Raw genomic sequence first — 22070 nt, 5'->3', positions numbered from 1 at the left:
ATGTTATAGTTATATTAGTTATTAGCTACAAATGCTAATATCTGAGCCAACAGTAAAGGGATCTGAGCCAGACCTAAAGACTATGTGCCTGGCATAACAATATTCCCAAACTAGTTTCTGGCCAAAAAACAGAAACAAACAACAACAACAAAACCAAAACCAAAAAAAAAATTTGTTCGCAACTTATAATGTCTTTTCCAGCTTGGGAATTAACATCTGTATCACTAATGATCATTTATGTTGAAAACATTCCCCAAAGTTTAATATCTGATGAATCATTAGTTTTCATTCATTCATGCAACAAACATTTATTGAGTGACTAATATACCCATTGAGGATGAAAGAAAGGCCTATGGGTGTCTTCATATGGTGTGTAGATGCTCCTAGTTCAGACTAAAGACTAAATAATCCACATATAAACATTCAAAGATAAATTAAAATAAAATACAAATTAGATCAATTTTGATATCAGAATGGGCACATCTCTCCAGTCCCCACCAGATCCCTAACTTTTCTTTTGTGGCACTGAGATCAAAATAGCCATTGCACATGAACGGATGCTCTCTAGAGGGCAGGTCCAATACCTGTATATGCATCTAATGGTGGGGAACCCTTGGTTCTGGTACTGATAAGAAGTTGCACAGACAAATGTATATAGGGAAAGCTACTTCTTTCTCAGGCTAGCTCTCTGCCATGATTTTGGTTTCTACTTATTACTATTTCTATATGAGTATAGAAAACATAATAAAAGAAAACATAAGTATAAAACATAATAAAATAATATTACCTAATATATATACTGAGTATTTACTAGATGTCCGACAGTGCTCTAAGTGTGCTAACAAGTTTGTCTCATTTAAGTCTCTTGTTAACACTATGAAGTAGGTACAATTATTATCCCCATTTCATTGGGAAATAAGGCAAACTGAGATACAGGCAGGTTAATTAATTTTCCTAAAGTCATATAAAAGAAATTTTGAAACCAGGATTCAAATACAGGCAGACAATCTGACTTCAGAGCTTGTGCTCTTACCCATCATGCCATACTGCCTCCAGTGAAATCTTCTCAATGCATCTTACTTAGCTGACAAACTATGATGGCTCTAGCCAGAAACAGTATATAATTCTATAAATTATTTGGGGGATGGGGCATCTGCCTGTTTCATTTTGTGTTTTTGATAAAGCAATGTAACATGATCCTCTGCACATATTAGACCTTTGCTAAATCAGTGAATTCTGTGTTCTTGCTCTCTGTTTTCTAATAGAAAAAGATGACAATAATAATGGAGTAAGCCAATATTCAGCAATAGCTATCATTTCTGGCCAAATTCAAGGCTAATTGCAATACATTTGCTGATTTTTCAATCTGTATTATCCTTTTTTCCCAAAGATTACTAGTGATTCTGAACTTTTCAACCATACTATCTAATGCTTTAGAACAGTGCTGTCCAATAAAATTTTCTGCAGTGATGCAAATGTTCCTTACCTGTGCTATCCAATATAGTAGTCAAGTACCATGTGACTATTGAGCAGTTGAAATGTGGCTAGTTGAAACTGAGGAACTGAAGTTTTCATTTTATTTAATTAATTTAAATTGAAATAGCCACATGTGGCTAGTGGCTACTATATTGAATAGTGTTGCTATAGTAGGTATGTGCTATGCATCTGCCTAAGATACTTTGTTAATTGTTTACCACCATGGAGGTGGGGAAGTTTATTAAACCATAAGCAAATATATATTTTCTTTAGATTCTAAGCTTCTAAAAGGCACATCACTTCTCAGAGCTCTAAAAAGCTATGGTTTTCTCTCCTACCTGTGAAAAGGAAATTAAAAGGATGAAGCCAGGTCTAGTCTCCCTTGGGTTAGCTTTCACTATCTAAGGACATTTGCAGGAATCAACACCTCTAATCACCTAACTTTTTTCACACTAGGGTAGAAATATTTACACAGTGGTAGAAGAGAAAGGCACAAATGTAATTATGCTCTTTCCAATTTGACTTTATTCTATGTTAAGCTGGTATAATATCAATTGTCAAAGAAACTAATTATTCATTCATTTTATAGAGATTTCTTAAACTTTGACTCACATGTTATGCCTTTCTGAAGAAATAAAAGATAATAGGTAAACTGTTTTGAAAAGATTTTGTTTGATTTGCTTAATGGATATGGGAGAATATTGGCATAGAAAGTTTGATTTGATAAAGATTTCATATTTCATGTAATGCTTTAAAAGGGGAGTGTTGTCTTGCTCAAACTAGAGCTAATTGTTAAATATACAGTAATTCTGTGAGCCAAGTGTTAAGCTGTTGTTAACTTGAAATCAGCCATGGTGGGAATATTTACACCATAGAAATTAGCAAATGTTATAAATCAGAGGTTTTCTTTTTTATTTTGTTTTGTTTATGAAGAGCTGCTTTACAGACACACCACTGGATGCTGGACCAAATATAAACTCTAAAACACTGAACTTTTAAGTCTATTATAGGAATTTGAAGGTTTTTTATTTCATTCTAATGTTCAACATTATCAGACTAGGCAAATAACAAGATTATGAATAAGTACACTAAGTGTTGCATTCATTTGAGTCTATGAGCATTCAAACGAACACAAGTACACTGTCACATTATTAAAACACATATTATGCAAATATGCAATCACAGTTGTATGCATTCTACATTGGTCCTTTTAAAGAACCTGAAAAATTAAGGACAAACATGGCACAATGACAATCATCTACTAGTAAACTTTTAAGCACAGAGAAGGTAGGAAAACTTAAATCATTGTACATAGTTTCCATTTTTCTTATGACTCAGGAATCCTGGTCTCATGGAGTATAAAACAAAATCAGCAAAAGCATGTTTTCAAAATAGTACATATTAGTTAATTTCATCTATTTAAATTTTTAATAAAGAATTCTGTTTATTATTTGTCTCTTCCCATTAGGTTATAAGCCTTAAAAACCATCTGATGCATAATAGGGACTCAATCAATGGAGAACAAAAAATATGGATGGCTTTAAACCAGATATCAGTGGCTTCTTCTGATTCAAATAGCTAACAATATACTTGCTAACAAATGCCAAATTGGCTAACCTGAATTATGATTAGGAGTTAACATGACTTATAGATTACCCTAACCAGTTTTCTGATGTAGATTCAATCAGAAGAAATGGAAACATAGAAATGAAGTGTAAAGAATGTGAGAGATCTAGTTTGCAGAAAGAAAAAGTGAAGCACAGGAATATTAAAATATTTCCTCCCAGGCACTTTAATCAGAAATGCTAAGTGTTTTCAACACACATTTATGATAATAACTCTCCAGAAAGTGGGCAAAGAAAGAACAAACTTCAACATAATAAAGGCTATATGTGACAAACCTTCAGCTAACATCATATTCAACAGTGAAAAGCTGAAAGCATTTCTTCTAAGATCAGCAACAAGACAAGGATATCTGCTCTTGCCACTTTTATTCAACATAGTTTTGGAAGTCCTAGCCATGGCAATCAGAGAAGAAAACAAAATAAAAGGAATCCAAATTGGAAAAGAAGAAGCAAAACTGTCACTGTTTGCAGAGGACATGATACTATACATTTGATACTATACATAGAAAATCTTATAAATGCTACCAGAAAACTACTAGACCTCATCAATGGATTCAGTAAAGTGGAAGGATACAAAATTAATACACAGGGGCTTCCCTGGTGACGCAGTGGTTGAGAATCTGCCTGCCAATGCAGAGGACATGGGTTCGAGTCCTGGTCTGGGAAGATCCCACATGCCGCGGAGCAACTGGGCCCGTGAGCCACAATTGCTGAGCCTGCGTGTCTGGAGCTTGTGCTCCGCAACAAGAGAGGCCGCGATGGTGAGAGGCCCGCGCATCATGATGAAGCGTGGCCCCCGCTTGCCACAACTAGAGAAGGCCCTTGCACAGAAACGAAGACCCAACATAGCCATAAAATTAAAAAAAAAAAATTAATACACAGAAATCTGTTGCATTTCTATACACTAATAACAAAAGATCAGAAAGAGAAATTAAAGAAAAACCCCATATACCATCACATCAAAAAGAATAGAATACATAGGAATAAACCCACCTAACGAGAAGAAAAACCTGTATTGGAAAATTATAAGATGCTGATGAAAGAAATCGAAGACAACACAAACAGATGGAAAAATATACCATGTTCTTGGATTGGAAGAATGAATATTGGGAAAATGACTATACTACCCAAGGCAATCTACAGATTCAATGCAATCCCTATCAAATTACCAATGGCATTTTTCACAGAACTGGAACAAAAAATCTTAAAATTTGTATGGATACACAAAAGACTCCGAATAGCCAAAGCAATCTTGAGAAAGAAAAATGGAGCTGGAGGAATCAGGGTCCCTGACTTCAGACTATACTACAAAGCTATAGTCATCAAAAGAGTATGGTACTGGCACAAAAACAGACATACAGATCAATGGAACAGGATAGAAAGCCCAGAAATGAACCCATGCACCTATCGTCAATTAATCTATGACAAACGGGGCAAGACTATACAATGGAGGAAAAACAGTCTCTTCAATAAATAGTGCTGGGAGAACTGGACAGCTACATGTAAAAAATGAAATTAGAATACTCTTTAACACCACACAAAAATAAACTCAAAATGGATTAAAGACCTAAATGTGAGACTGTAAAACTCTTAGAGGGAAACATAGGCAGAACACTCTCTGACATAAATCGCAGCAATATCTTTTTCAATCCATCCCCCACAGTAATGGAAATAAAAACAAACAAACAAACAAACAAACAAACCTAATTAAACTCAACAGCTTTTGCATTGCACAGCAAAGGAAAACATAAACAAAACAAAAAAGACAACCACAGAATGAGAGAAAATATTTGCAAATGATGCAACCAACAAAGGACTAGTCTCCAAAATTTACAAACAGCTCATGTGGCTCAATACTGTAAAAACAAACAACCCAATCAAAAAATGGGCAGAAGACCTAAATAGACATTTCTCCAAAGAAGACATACAGATGGCCAAGAGGCACATGAAAAGATCTTTAACATCACTAATTATTAGAGAAATGCAAATCAAAACTACAATAAGATATCAACTGACACCAGTCAGAATGGCCATCAGCAAAAAATCTACAAACAATAAATGTAGGACAGGGTGTGGAGAAAAGGGAACTCTCCTCCACTGTTGGTGGGAATGTAAATTGGTACAGCCACTAGGGAGAACAGTATGGAGGTTCCTTAAAAAACTAAAAATAGAACTACCATATGATCCAGCAATTCCACTCTTGTGTATATATCTGGAGAAAAACTTGGTTCGAAAGTGTACATGCATCACAATGTTCATTGCAGGACTGTTTACAATAGCCGAGACATGGAAGCAACCTAAATGTTCATCGACAGATGAATGGATAAAGAAGATGAGGTACATATATACAATGGAATATTACTCAGCCATAAAAAGAATGAAATAATGGCATTTGCAGCAACATGGATGGACTTGGAGATTATCATACTAAGTGAAGTAAGTCAGACAGAGAAAGACAAATATTATATGATATCATTTATATGCGGAATCTAAAAAAAAGAATGATACAACTGAACTTATACACAAAACAGAAACAGACTCACAGTCTTAGAGAAAGAACTTATGGTTGTCACAGGGAAGCATGGGGTGGAGGTGAGGGATAGAGTAGAAGTTTGGGACACACATGTACATACTGCTATATTTAAAATAGTTAACCAGCTACCTACTGTATAGCACAGGGAACTCTGCTCAATATTCTGTAATAACCAAATGGGAAAATATTTTGAAAAAGAATAAAATAAAACCCTTTAAAAATAAAAATGTCAAAATATGTGAAATATAAAAAAAGAAATGCTAAGTGCTGGAAATTAAATATGGTTTATAGAGCAACTCATTCACTAACTTGATATTCTCTATTTCTCATATATTCAAAGCACATACTGCAAGTCCAGCTTCCAAAGGAAATTGTCATCACAGTCTCATGAGCATCAGTGACAACACACAGGCATCAGCTTAACACAAACTACGCTAAAGGAGAGTAGCAGGTGTTTAGAAGGATTCTGAAAACAATATCACAGCATTTTTTTTAATTCCAGAGATTTAAAAAAATGATATGAAAACAGGAAAAATTTTACTTAAAAGTAAGAAAAAAAAAATATGCAGGGCTTCCCTGGTGGCGCAGTGGTTGAGAATCTGCCTGCCAATGCAGGGGACACAGGTTCGAGCCCTGGTCTGGGAAGATCCCACATGCCGCGGAGCAACTGGGCCCGTGAGCCACAACTACTGAGCCTGCGCGTCTGGAGCCTGTGCGCCACAACAAGAGAGGCCGCGATAGTGAGAGGCCCGCGCACCGCGATGAAGAGTGGCCCTCGCTTGCCGCAACTAGAGAAAGCCCTCGCACAGAAACGAAGACCCAACACAGCCAAAAATAAATAAATAAATAAATTTATTAAAAAAAAAAGATATGCAAGCAATAAGAATAATTTAAACACATCAATAAGTTTGGTAGCTCTTTTTGTGAATATTTGTAAATTTTAATACAACTAAACACATATTTTGGACTTTTTTGTAATGTGTTATAATCTCTTACTGTGTATATCAAGTTTCTGATATATATATATTTTTTTCTTCAGCTGTGTTTTAAATCGCTTGAAAGTGGGGATATAATGGAAATACTAGCTGACTTTTAACTACAGAGATGCTTTCCTAGATGACTCTATATTCACATTAGATTGTCTATGCTACGGACTGAAAGCTTGTCTCCCCAAAATTCATGGGTTGAAACTCTAATCCTAAATGTGGTGGTATTTAGAGATGGGGCTCTGGGAGGTAATAGGTCATAAGGGGGGAAACTTCATGTTGGGATTAGTGCCCTTATAAGAAGAGGCATGGTAGAGCTAGCTTCTTCTCTTTCTCTTCACCTTGTGAGGACACAGCAAGAAGATGACTGTCTGCAAACCAGAAAGAGAGCTCTCACCAGGAACATAATCACAGGCACTTTGGTCTTGGATTTCCCAGCCTCTAGAACTGTGAGAAATTTCTCTTGTTTAAGCCATCTAGTTTATGGTATTTTGTTATAGCAGACCGTCTGAGCTCAGACAATGTAATACACAGCAAAGAGCGTTTTGTGAAGCAAGCCGTTGTGGCTTTCCTTAATTCATAGTGGATTTGTCAGAAAAAAATCAAATTCCATAATTATGTCATTTATTTCTAAATGTTAAATGTTAAATTTTCTGATCATTCAAATTTTGGAAAGACAGTTTACCTCTAAATGGTAAATATAATATAAAAGATCTGATGACTTCAATGCAAATATTTTGTGAGTAATTACAATGAGTAATACAAATTTAAATATCTGTTTTTTTATGAAAAACTACCAGGATAAAAATAATCTGTAAATGTAATAGAGAAAATGTGGTTTTTTTTGAATAGTTCCTGTATGCCACAAGTAGTAGTACATGATAAACTCTCAATTCATAGGTTTGCCCACTGCATGTGATATTCTAATAGATTGAACTTTGAAAACGTGCCTCACCAAGAAGCACATTGAAAACAAATTTCCGTTGAAATATAGATCAACAGAGGTGTGAAATTTCTGTCCATATAATTGGGTACCATATAGCTATTATCATATTGATAACTGTTCTTGAAAGAAGGGGTGAGGTTTTAACATATGAACACCTAATTTGTCAATTAATTAAAATATTTTGTTATGGTAGTTCCTGTGAATTATTATTTGAAAACTAATAATGTTACTATATACAATAGCACCTTTGAAAAAATAAACAAGCAAAACTTGGCAACTATATTAAAAAGCTTCTCACTACATATTCACTGAAATCAACTCTTTGTAAAATTTTTTTTTTTATTTCCTTCTCATCCTCTGATGGAAATCTACTTCAATAGATTTGCAGAGAAATTTATCAAAAGGAATTCAAAATAAATATTTTGTTTTCAACTGACTTTAGTCAAAATAACTATATGAAAGTAGATGTAATTTTCTTCAGCGTAAAATGGTTTCTGCATATTTGCAGGACTTAAATAACCATGTGATCTATGTCAACTTTTACAAAACAGCATCCAATTGTGTTTGTGAAGGTTCTGACTTTCTCTTAAAATAGGTTGCATATGAAGTAGACAAATCAGCAATAAACAAAAATATAGCTATATTGCTTTTATACATTAACAATATTTGAATTATTAAAGGAAAAGATAATTATCCTTTCCATTTCAATCGTTATCTCCACCGATAACCAAATACTAGTCATGAACTCCGTCCCCAAGTGCCTCTTTGATCCAAATTCATCACAAAGCTATCCAAAGTCCCAAACATTCAAACAAAATGTAGCTGATTCAGTCTGAGTAATGGTCATTAAGAAAGTAAACAAAGGTACTTCTGAAGAGCCATAATCATACCTCTATTGAGAGTATTTTTTCATCATTTCAAAGTAAGTGTGACAATTCCATTACTGTAAATCATGTTTTGTTTCATAATAGAGTTTCCCTGTTTTGTGTGGGGTCACATTTATGTAGTAGCCATCCAGTTTCAAAATCATAGGAAACTTATTCCATCTTTTAAATAATGTTCATGGGTGATTTTTTGTCTCAAAGACAACTCCGATTCCTGGTTTACGTTCTGATCAAGTATTCAAACAGAGCTCTGATTAGCTGGGGTAGACTAATTCACTGAGGACCACAACCTTTACAGGAAGCACACTGCCTCTTGGCCATGGAAATATATATGGAGCTTAATAAAAATTTATCAGTTTTTCTTTTCCTTTCCTACAAAGGTTATGTTTTAAATTTTCTTCATTGTTTTAGAAGTCCCCCAAACTGGAAGCTAATTTAAAATGGAACAAAAATGTCTAGAATCTCACATTTCTTCTGCCTTCACTTCTTTCACTCCCATGTGCATCTATTACAATCATATCAATATTTCAAGGCCCAGCTCAAATCCATCAACTGTAATGCCATTTGTGATTCCTGCTCCCTCTTTCTCCAATCTAGGTTTGATCTCTCCCTCCTCTAAATTCTTGTGATACTTGGTGATTCTCTATACTATCCATCACAGTCTGTGTTGTTATGTAAGTTAAATAGTACTTGTTGTTTGTCTTAAATTTAGTTTGTGAGTCCTGGAAGTCAGGAATTATGTCCTATTCATATCCTATATTGCTCTCTGTGATGTGTATATATCAAGAGTATAATATTTGTTGAATAAATGAAGGAACAAAGGAACAAATCAAGGGTTGCCTGGATTAACTATACTCTTTTGATCCTATATACCCTTATATTATCTCCTCAACAAAAGGAAAAATACATTAAAGAGCTTAGTTCACGTGTTACTTGGAGGGCAGAGAGACCATGTGCTAAACTAATAGGAGACATAAGGAGGATTATAAAATATTCTTTGTGTTTCATTACCCAGTTGTCCTGAAATTTTGAAAAATTTTATTCTAGAATATGATGATAATGATATAAATTATCATAAGTATTTATTTAATGTTTCACAGTTTTAAACTATGTTTTACTCATATTATCTCCAGACAGCCAATGAAATAAGTGGGATAGATTATTACTATCACCTATATTTTACAGTTGTGGAAACAAGTTCAGGAGGGTTAATTGTCATATCCAAGGTCATTCAGCTATTAATTGGCAGAATAAGAATTGAAATTCAGGTCTTTCCGACTATAAGTCTTGTATGGTATATACTACTCCACAACCGCATCACAAACACCAAAAAGATACAGTGGTTACTTTCTTTCACACCAGCAATGGGAATGGATTTTGGACATTCTTCTACTCTGTCCTTAGGTGGGCACACCTCCCACACAATCTTCTCATGAATGCAGGACAGGAAGCTAGAATTAAAGGTCATATCTGTGGTCATTTAATGAAAACAAACAACAACAATAACAAAAATAAAAAACAAAAAACACCTTAGCAGGCCTAGTCAGAAATCAAACTCATCAATACTTTATGCTAAGCAACTGAGTCAATGAGCTGTGTGTTTATACTGAAGATCTAGTGGTATTGCTATTATTTTATCAAAATTTACATGTAATTAACACCGTTGTCCTCTTCTAAATCATGATTCTTACCTTTATAACTGAGGCCCCAGCTCTGGAGAGTGGACTGTGAATCTGGGCTGCAGCAGCCATGTTGGCAATAGTATTGAGATGGTTCATCTGATTCATTGCCATGGCAACTGATGCAGGAGGTAAGCTGACTGGAAGTAGGGGATGAGGCATCATCATAAATGGCAGATCCAGTCCTAAAAGAGACAGCGCATGTTAAATTATTACATTAGTTACATTGTTTAGACAAAGGGAAATCACATCAAAATTGATCCTATAAAATAGTAAAAAAAAATCTATATTTCACTCTTGTTGAATTTTTTTAAATGAAGTTTTAATATATCCTAGTATCTCTTTGAGAAATTAATAGTACTTATGGGATTTAACATTGTTTTATAATTTAAAAATGTTCCTATATCCACAGACTTTTATTTAACAATATTCCTTGTTCATGCTCTCACTCCCAAAATAGTTACAAGGTTCAAACTTTTTTACTTATAAAAACAAACAAAAATCTTTGAGCTGAACATCACTTTGTTTAACAAAAAGAAGTAACTTTCTTTTTAAACATTATAATGTACTGATGTGTAGATAGTTTCTAGCTTAACTCTTTCTTTAGGAGACATAATAGTGGTGCTGGTATGATAAGATATAGATTCTCTAGGCTTCAGAATTATTGAAGAAAATAAGACTTGGAATATGTCCTACTCTTTTAGTTATAAATCTCTAAAATGAATGTGTATAGCTCTAATTTGGAGCCTTTGTCTGTAAGGAATAACTCCCTTATCAAAATATCAGCCTGTTTTCCAGTTTAATAACAAATACCAATATCTTTGAGTAGCATCAAGAATTCCATTTGTTTTCTTATGCAATGTGAAATCTTTCTCACATATTTTGAATTTCTTAATATCTTTCAAGTACTATCCACATTACACTTGTGGTAGCCACAGATATGTCATCACGAAAATGGTAACAAATTAAAATAGTTGTCTACTTTTCCCTTATAAGATTGGGATTTGTGAAGAAATACCTTTGAGCAGAGGATAAGGAAAGTTAGCCTAACATTACAGATGCTAACATGACTACAATAAGTAAACCATAGCACTTTATAGTGTATTTTAAACTATTGTCTTGATAGTAATCTTGCCTTCTTTTGGACATGAGCCCAGGAACTAGCAATCTTTAACAGATGTTCTAAAACATGCTTACCTAAAATTTTCCTAAATTATTACAGACTATTAACATTCTACTATGGGCAATGTTTGTGTTCATCTTGCACACAATTATCAACTGTTAATAACATCCCTTTTTCCTCTTTGCCATCCCCTCATTTTTTCTTGCTTCCCATATCACAACAGCAAGTGTACAACAATGAATCTATAGGAAATATATTCAGAGGCCCCTTAACTATCATTCCTCAAAACAACAGCAACAGCAACACAAACACTTTACACACATATTTTTAGGACCAAAAGGAGGCTAGAAGGAAGAAACATTGTGAATTGATTTGAAGTCCATCTCCTGAGTTCAACAATAATGGTTGAATTAAAGTCATTAACAAAACAATTTCAAAAGCAGCAGAATAAAACAAACTTCTGGATATGACAGGTCTCATACATTAAAGTGGTTATCTCTATTAAAGAAACTCGTAAATAAAGAGTACAACCATCACCAATATTTCTGATAAAGATAGCCACAAAATGCACTGTTATCAGAATTACACAAGGATAAAAAAAAAAGCTAGAAACAAATTTTGCATGGAACCCCAGAAGGGAAACATATTCTATACTTCCTATGACTCCAAATCCCCAAAAAATATTAATAAAGTATTTTAAACTTTTCCCCATCACTTCACTTATGGCTCAGTCTCTGAATCCTTTTTAGGAGCAATCTATCAAAACATACTTTTCAGTTGTGAAAACTTTTTCCTGTGATTATTAATTTAAAGCCTGAACACAATGTAAACACTGAATTCAAAATGGATTTCTGCACACCGTTTTAAATTAGTTTATTTTCAGTTAAGCTTTCAAAATTACTTAGATATATATGCATTTTATACGTTAACCATCATACAGCTTTGCTATAATGATAGGATATTCCATAACATAAATTAATCACTATTTATCTTCCCCTAAGAACCTTCACTTTATGCTCCATATAATAGCAATCATCAATAACATACGTAGATTTCTATATAAGGTTCTCATTTACCACAAACCCAAGATAATTATAGACTTCCAATTCTTCTTTACGTACTCAGTATTTTAATAGAAAATTGATCAAACCGTAGATGAAAAGTAGCCATCAGTGCCTCCATTTACCTCTCAAATGCTTAAATAAACTTTTGTTCAATTTACATTTCCCTTAGCAGTATAATAATCTTTCCTCATTCTCCAAAGTTTTCCAGCATCATCCAGATACCATCTGGCGGTATCAAGTCATATGCCTACTTAAAGTCCAATTGACATGCAAACTAAATGCAAACCACAAACAGAATTTAACAGCCCATTGACAGTTTTAAAATATAATTCATTAAACATTTCAAATAACCATGAAGGGCTTAAAAGTCACAATTTCAGATCATGACCTACAATAACTAACCATGAATTGACTATAGTACCCTGGAATTTAAGCTAATATTTATATTACAGGCAAGTTTAACAGTGACCCCAGTTGAGCTGCACATTCAAAGCATATGCAAATACTGAATTATGTAAGTCAACCTTTTCCCAAAGCTGGAAACATTAAGAGCCATCAATAGTACACAACACTCCAGCAATCTGGCTCATTTAGTCACATGTCAGAAATGTACAGCAACTTTTAATAGAATGGTAATGAAGACAAACTCTTTTTAAAAATCACCAAAATGGATTTTTTCTTTCCTGTCAACCACAAGGACATCAGGCAGACGACTATAAGCACTCTTTCTAATGCATCTTGGTATTCTGGCAACTCCTATAACTTTTATGTAAGTGTATGGCACCACCTCCTCCTAGCCATTAAGGTTACAAACTTCAATAATACTCTAATCTTCCCTCTAAAATATCACATTCATTTGGTTTCCAAGTCATGTTTTCCTCTGTGATATATTGCGTTCTACAGTCAGGCACCAATCCCACCATGCCTAGAAGGTAACCTGTCTTCCTGGTTTTCCTATGCCATTTAATTTGCCTTTCCACTCCAATTTTAAGACTTTCAGTGGCTACTCACTGTCTCTAGAATAAAATATAAGCTCTTTGGTTTCATGTGAAAATACCTTTCTAGCTTTGATATCTCACTATATCCCTCTGTGTATGCTCTACTCTAGCCCCTCTGGACTAGATGGAGCTCTCTACAATTTTAACTCACCTTAGCCTTCACTTTTGTTGATGCCTCTCTCTGGAATCTACCACTCTAACACATTTGTTTGGGTATGGTAAAAGTCCTCCTCCTTTTGTTAATCAATGGACTTTAATTTTAGAGCAGTTTTAGGTTTACAGTAAAAGAAATGAGCAGAATTTACAGAGAATTTCCATATACTTCCCCTCCACCAGCAGTTTCCCCTCTAAGTAACATCATGGATTAGTGAGGTACACTTGCTACAATGGATGAATCAATATTGATACATTATTATTAACTACTGTCCATAGTGTGCAATAGGGTTCATTCTTTGTGTTGCAAATTCTAAGGATTTTCACAAATGCACAGTATCATGTATCTACCATTACAGTATAATACAGAATAGTTTAACTGGCCTTAAAAATCCCCTCTGCTCTCTCTATTCACCCTTCCTCTTACACTTGGCTTTTAATGTCTCTATAGATTTGCCTTTTCCTGAATGCCATATAAGTGGACTCATACAGTATTTAGTTTTTTCAGACTGGCTTTGTTTCACTTAGAAATATGCACTAGTCTTTTCCAGGCATCACAGCTCATTTGTTTTTATTGCTAACTATTCTTCCATGGCATGGATATACCACAGTTTTACTCATTCAGCTATTGAAGGACACTGTGGTTTGCTTCCAACTTTTAGCAATTATGAATAGAGTTTCTATAAACATTGGTGTGTAGATATTTGTGTGGACATAAATTTTCAATTCATTTGATAAACAAGGGAGACTCTGTTTAGCTTTGTGAGAAACTGCCAAATGCTTTCCAATATGGCTGTCCCATATTGAATTCCCACCAGCAATGAATGAGAGCTCCTCTTGCTCCAAATCCATACCAGCAATTAATGTTGATGAAGTTTTGGATTTTAGCCATTCCAATAGGTGTGCAGGGGTATCTCATTTTGTTTTAATCTGAAACTCCCTAATGGCATATGATGTTGAGTATATTTTCATATGATTATTTGTCATCTGTATATCTTATTTGATGAGGTGTCTGTTCAGGTCTTTGACCCTTTTTTAATTGGGCTATTTCTTTATTTTTAATTGAAATATAATTGACTTACAATGTTATATTAGCTTCAGGTGTACACTTGGTGATTCGATACTTTTATAGATAATGCACCATACAAAGTTATTATAAAATATTGACTCTATTCCCTGTGTTGTTCATTACATCCCTAAGATTTATTTGTTTTATTACCTGTAGTTTGTACCTCTTAATCCCCGTCACCTATTTTGCCCTTCCCCCCACACTTGCCCCTTGTGGTAACAACTAGTTTGTTCTCTGAATCTGTGAGTCTGTATATGTTTTGTAATATTTGTTAATTTGATTTGTTTTTTAAATTCCGCATATAAGTGAAAACATACAGTATTTGTCTTTTTCTCTGTCTGACATTTCTCTAAGCATAATACCCTCCAGGCCCATCCACGTTGTTGCAAATGGCAAGATTGCATTATTTATTATTATTCCACCTCTTCTTTAACCATTCATCAGTTGTAGACATTTAGGTGGCTTCCATTATCTTGGCTACTATAAATAATGCTGCTATGAACAGTTAGGTACATATTTTTTCTTTCAAATTAGTATTTTTGGCTTCCTCAGATAAATACCCAAGAGTGGAACTGCTGGATGGTATGGTAGTTCTATTTTCATTTTTTTGAGGAATGTCCATATCATTTTACATAGTGGCTACACCAATTTACATTCCATCAACAGTGCATGAGAGTTCCTTTTCTCCAAATCCTTGCCAATATTTGTTATTTCTTATCTTTTTGACAGGCATAAGGTGAGATCTCATTTTGGTTTTGATTTGCATTTCCCTGATGATTAGTGATGTTGAGCATCCCTTCATGCATCTGTTGGCCATCTGCATGTCTTTGGAAAAATGTCTATTCAGGTCCACTGCCCATTTTGTAATCAGGTGATTTTTTGATGTTGAGTTGTATGAGTCCTTTGTATGTTTTGCATATTAATGCCTTATCAGATATATCTTTTACAAATATCTTCTCCCATTCAGTAGGTAGACTTTTCTTTTATTAATAGTTTCCTTCACTGTGCAAAAGTTTTTTTTAGTTTTAGGTAGTCACAATTGATTATTTTTGCTTTAGTTTCCCTTGCCTGAGGACACATATCCAAAAATATATTGCTAAGATGGATGTCAAAGAACTTACTGCCTATGTTTTGTTATAAGAGTTTTACGTTTCAGGTTTTACTTTTAAGTCTTTAATCTGTTTTGAGTTTATTTTTGTATATTGTGTGAGAAAGTAGTCCAGTTTGATTCTTTTCCATGTAGCTGTCCAGTTTCCCAACACTATTTACTGAAGAGGCTGTCTTTTCCCCATTGTAAAGTTTGCCTCCTTTGCCAGAGATTTATTGACCATGTGAGTTTCGGATCATATCTGGGCTCCCTATTCTGTTTCATTGAACTATGTGTCTGTTCTTGTGCCAGTACCATACTGTTTGGATTACTATAGCTTTGAAGTACAGCTTGGAATCAGGGAGCATGACACCTCCAGCTTTGTTTTTCTTTCTCAAGATTGTTTTGGGGTCTTTTGTGTTTCCATATAAATTTTAGAATTATTTGTTCTAGTTCTGTGAAAAATGCCATGGGTATTTTGATAGAGTCTGCATTGAATCTGTAGATTGCCTTGGGTAGTATGGTCATTTTAACAATATTAATTTTTCCAATCCATGAGCATAGTGTTTCCTTCTATTTGTTTGTGTCATCTTCGATTTCTTTCATCAATGTCTTACAGTTTTCTGAGTACAAAACTTTTAACTTCTTGGTGTGGCTTATTCCTAGGTATTTCATTCTTTTTAATGCAATTGCAAATGAAATTGTTTACTTAAGTTCTCTTTCAGATAGTTCATTGTTAGTGTATATAAATGCAATAGACTTCTGTATATTAATTTTGTTTTCTACAACTTTACTGAATTTGTTTTTTAGCTCTAATAATTTGGGGTGGTATCTTTAGAGTGTTCTCTATATAGTATCACATCGTTTACAAACAGTGACAGTTTTTACTTCCCTTCCAATTTGGGTTGTTTTATTTATTTTTTCTTAACTGACTGCTGTGGCTAGAATGATCTTGAATAAAAGTGGCAAGAGTGGGTATCCTTGTCTTGTTCCTGACCTTAGATGAAGTGTTATGAGCTTTTCACCATTGTGTACTCTGTTGGATGTAGGTCTGTAATATATGGCCTTTATTATGTTGAGATATCTTCCCTCTATACCAATATTATTAAGAGTTTTTAATCATAAATGGATGTTGGATTTTATCAAAAGCCTTTTCTGAATCTATTGAGATGATTTTTATCTTTTGTTTTGCTAATGTGGTATATTATGTTGACTGAGTTGCAGATATTGAGCCATCCTTGCATCCCTGTAATAAATTCCACTTGATCATGGTATATGATCTTTTTAATCAATTGCTGATTCAGTTTGCTAATATTTTGTTGAGAATTTTTGCATCTATGTTCATCAGTGATATTGGACTCTAATTTTATTTTTTGTTGTATCTTTGTCTGATTTTGGTATAAGTGTGATGTTGGCTTCATGGAATTAGTTCGGAAACATTCTTTCCTTTTCAATATTTTGGAATAGTTTGAGAATGATAGGCATTCACTCTTCTTTAAATGTATGGTAGAATTTACCTGTGAAGCCATCTGGTACTGGACTTTTATTTGTTGGGAGTTTTTCTATTATTAATTTGATTTCCTTACTGGTCTGGTCATATTTTCTTTTTCTTTCAGAGTCAATCCTGGGAGATTGTACATTTCTAGGAATTTTTCCATTTCTTCTAGGTTGTCCATTTTATTGGCATGTAATTGTTTGAGGTAAACTCTTAGGATCCTTTGTATTTCTGTGGTATTGGTTTAAATTCTCCTTTTTCATTGCTGATTTTATTTAGTTGGGTCTTCTCTCTTTTTTTCTTCATGGGTCTGCCTAAAGGTTTAACAATGTTGTTTACCTTTTAACAGAACCAACTCTTAGTTTCCTTGATCATTACTATTTTTGTCTCTATATCATTTATTTCTGCTCTGATCTTTATTATTTCTTTCTTTCTACTATCTTTGGGTTTTTTTTTTTCTAGTTCCTTTATGTGTAAGGTTAAGTTGTTTAAGATTTTTCTTCTTTCCAGGAATGGATTTATATCACTATAAACAACCCTCTTAGAATTGCTTTTGTTATAGATTTTGAAATATTTTTTTATAGATTTGAATTTTGTTATAGATTTTGAATTATTTTTTTTCCATTTCCATTTGTCTCCAGGTATTTTTAATTTCCTCTTTGATTTCTTAACGACACATTGATTGTTCAGTAGCATATTGTGTAGCCTCCACATGTTTGTGTTTTTGCAGTTCATTTCATTATGGCTGATTTCTAGTCTCATAGCGTTGTGGTGGGAAAAGGTGCTTGATATGATTTCAACCTTGCTAAATTTATTGGGACTTGTTTGTGGCCCAACATGTGATCTATCCTGGAAAATGTTCCATGTGCACTTGAAAAGAATGTTATTCTGCAGCTTTTGGATGGCATGTTCTATGTATGTATCTTTTAATTCCATCTGATCTAATGTGTTATTTAAGGCCAATGTTTCATTATTGATTTTTGTCTGAGTGATAGATCCACTGATGTAAGTGGGGTGTAAATGTCACCTACTATTATTTTGTTACCGTCAATTTCTCCCTTTATGTTTGATAGTATTTGCTATGTATTTGGGTGCTCTTATGTTGAGTTCACATATATTTATAATTGTTATATCTACTTGTTGGATTGATCCTTTTATAATTATGTAACACCCTTCTTTCTCTTGCTACAGTCTTTGTTTTAAAGTCTATGTTGTCTGATATAAGTATTGCTACCCTAGCTTTCTTCATTTCCATCTGCATGAAGCACCTTTTCCCATCTTCTCAGTTTCGGTCTGTATGTGTCTTTAGATCTGAAGTGAATCTCTTATAAACAGCATACGTATGAATCTTGTTTTTTAATCCATATAACCAAACCTGTTTCTCTTGGTTGGAATATTTAGTCCATTTACATTTAAAGTAATTATTGATAGATATGTACTTACTGTCATTTTGTTTTCTGATTGTTTTTGAAGTTCTCTTTTGTTCCTTTCTTATCTTTTGCTCTCTTCCCTTGGGATTTGATGACTATCTTTAATGTTATGTTTGAACACTTTCTCCTTTTTTTGTGTATCTATTATAGATTTTTGGTTTGTGTTTACCATGTGGTTCATATATTAAGTGGATGATCTCTTAAGTTCAAACAGATTCTAACAACCCTGCATTTTATTCTCCATCCCTCACAGGTAATGTTTTTGATGTCATATTTTACATTTTTTTGTTTTGTATATCACTTAACTACTTATTGTGGATATAGATGATTTTACTACTTTTATCTTTTAACCTTACTACCAGCTTTTAAGTGGTTGATCTACTACCTTTCCTGTATGTTTGCCTTTACCAATGAGACATTTCCTTTCATAATTTTTATATTTCTAGTTGTGGTCTTTCCCGCTTAAAGAAGTTCTTTTAACATTTCTTGCAAAGCAGTTTTAGTGGTGCTGAACTCTTTAGTTTTTGCTTGTCTGTAAAACTATCTCTCCTTCAAATATGAACGACAGCCTTACCAGATTGTTTATTCTTGGTTGTAGGTTTTTGCCATTAATCACTTTCATCATGCCAGTCATTTCTGGCCTGCAAAGTTTCTGCTGATAAGGGTCTGATTGTTTTATGGAAGTTCCCTTCAAAGTAACCAGCTGCTTGCATATTACTGTTTTTAAGATTTTCTCTTTATTTTTTGTCATTTTAATTATAATTTGTCTTCATGTGGATCTGTTTGGTTTCACATTGTTTGGGACTATCTGTGCTTCCTGGACCTGGATGTCCATTTCCTTTCCCAGGGTAGGGAAGTTTTCAGATATTATTTCTTCAAATAAGTTCTCTGCCCTCTCTTTTCCTCCTGCCCCCCCAGCATGTTGATGTTAGAATGCTTGATGTTGTCCCAGATGTCTTCTAAACTGTTCTCATTTTTTAAAATTCTTTTCCTTTTTTCTGTTCATCTTGAGTGATTTCCACTACTTTGTCTTCCATTTTGCCAATGCATTCCTCTGTATCATCTAATCTACCATTGATCCCTTCTAGTTCATTTTTTATTTAGGTTATTGTATTCTTCATTTCTGTTTAGTTCTTCTTCATATTTTCTACCTATTTGTTAAGCTTCTCACTGTGTTCATCTATTCTTCTCCTGACTTCATTGAGCATCTTTATGATTATTAAATTGAACTCTTTATTGGATAGATTGCTTATTTCCACTTCACTATGTTCTTCTTCTGTGGTTTTGTCTTGTTCCTTTGTTTGGAACACATTCCTCTGTCTCCTCACTTTGCCTAATTTTCTATGTATATTTCTATGTATTAAGTAGGTTGGTTACATTTCCTGATTTTGGAAAATTGGCCTTTTATAGGAGACGTCTTATGGGGCACAGCAGCATAAACCTTCTGGTCGGCAGAGCTATGTGCTCTAGGAGTGTCTTCTGTGTGGGCTGCATGAGCCCTTCTGTTGTGATGGGTTCAATTACTATGGGCACACTGGTAGGTGGGGTTAGTCCCCAGCCCATTTGGCTGCCAGGCCTTTCCTTGTGCAATGGCTTCAAGCCCACTGGTGTGTAGGGCTGGGTGTTGACTGGGCTGGCTGCACTGTTCAGGCAGTCCCAGCGATTGTGCCAGCCCACTGGTGGGAGGGTGGCTCTCAGCATGGCTGGCTCCTGGGTTTTCTTATCTACTTTGTCTCCATTATTTTTTCTTTTTGTTGTTGTTGCTTTTGTTTTTTTTTTCTTTTTTTTTTTTAATTTTATTTATTTATTTATTTATTTTTGGCTGTGTTGGGTCTTCGTTTCTGTGCCAGGGCTTTCCCCAGTTGGGGCAAGTGGGGGCCACTCTTCATTGCGGTGCACGGGCCTCTCATTATCGCAGCCTCTCTTGTTGCGGAGCACAGGCTCCAGACACGCAGGCTCAGTAATTGTGGCTCACGGGCCTAGTTGCTCCGCGGCATGTGGGATCTTCCCAGACCAGGGCTCGAACCCGTGTCCCCTGCATTGGCAGGCAGATTCTCAACCACTGTGCCACCAGGGAAGCCCTTTTCTTTTTTTTTATACTTGATACCTGATTATACAAGAAGTATTTTGTTTAAGTAAGTACAAGCAAAATCATCAATATCCCAGGTCACTAATATTCATGGGTCAGTCTATGTCTTTAATTGGTGTATTTAGACCAATCATATTTAAAGTGATTATGATAGTTGGGTAGGTAGCTATCATATTTGTTACTGTTTTCTATTCATGTCCTTGTTTCTTCTTTTTTTAAAATCTTGTCTTCCACTCTTTTGTTGCCTTCTCTGGTGTTAACTGACCATTTTATATGATTCATTTTTCTCTCCTCTTTTATCATGTTAATTATACTTATTTTTTTAAAAAATTAAGTGATTTCCCTGGAGTTTGTAATATACATTTTACAACTTATTTAAATCTGCTTTCAAATAACACTAAGCCATTTCATGGGTAGTGAAGTTACCTTATAGCAGAGTATTTCCAATTCCTCCCTCCTGTCCTTTATAACATCACTGTCATTTATATCACTTATTCACCTTATTCACTTATCCATAAAGTATAATCACCCAATATATCATTGTTATTGTTATTTGGAACAGTTTATTTGTTCGATTAAGAATATATATATATATATATATATATATATATATATATACACACATATAATATTTACCTTAATTTATTCCTTCTCTAACTCTCTTCCTTTCTTTTTGTAGATCCAACTTTCTGACCTATACCATTTTCCTTTTCTCTGAAGACTTTCTTTTAACATTTTTTACAGGGCAGATCTGGTGGTATGGTAACAAATTCCTTTAACTTTTGTTCATCTGAGGAAGTCTTTATTTCCACACTTTTAAAGGAAAATTTCACTGGATACAAAATTCTAGGTTGGTGGAATTTTTTCTTTCATCACCAACAATTTCACACCACTCTATTCTTTAATGCCTGGTTTCTGAAAGTAAGTCTAAAGTAATTCTTCTCTTTGTTCCTGTATGTGTAAGGAGATTTTTTTTTTTTCCTCTGTCTTCCTTCAAGATTTTTTCTTTTTGATTTTCCATTTTGACTATAATATGCATAGCAGTAGATTTGTTAATATGTATCTTTCTTAGTGTTTTGTGAGCTTTCTGGATCTGTAGTTTGGAGTGTCTCATTAATTTGGGAAATTTTTCAGCCATTGTTACTTCAAATATTTCTTCTGTTCCTTTCCCTCTATCTTGTCCTTCTAGTATTTCCATTACATGTGTGCTACACCTTTTGTAATTGCCACACAGTTCTTGGATATGCTGTTCCGTTTGTTCTTTTTTCCATTCATTTTTGCTTTGTTTTTTCAGTTTGGAAAGTTTCTATTGACATATCTCCAAGTTTCCTAATCCTTGCCTTGACCCTGGCCAGTCTACTGATGAGCCCGTCTTAGGCATTCTTCATTTTACTGAAGTATTTTTGATTTTCAGTATTTCCTTTTGATGCTTA

General features: G+C 34.2%; 1 protein-coding gene across 1 annotated transcript in view; it reads right to left on the bottom strand.

The window, feature by feature from the left end:
* Nucleotides 1-22070, bottom strand: part of DACH2 (dachshund family transcription factor 2) — a 619342-nt gene that overhangs the window by 140068 nt on the left and 457204 nt on the right. Inside the window, exon 6 of the mRNA XM_059910621.1 lies at nucleotides 10142-10314. Coding sequence (XP_059766604.1) covers nucleotides 10142-10314 — 173 coding nt within the window. The remainder of the gene's footprint in view (nucleotides 1-10141; nucleotides 10315-22070) is intronic.

This window comes from Balaenoptera ricei, chromosome X, assembly GCF_028023285.1.
Source record: "Balaenoptera ricei isolate mBalRic1 chromosome X, mBalRic1.hap2, whole genome shotgun sequence".
Lineage (NCBI taxonomy): Eukaryota > Metazoa > Chordata > Mammalia > Artiodactyla > Balaenopteridae > Balaenoptera > Balaenoptera ricei.
The sequence above is the reverse complement of the archived record's forward strand: the minus strand, read 5'-3'. Positions and strand labels throughout refer to the sequence as shown.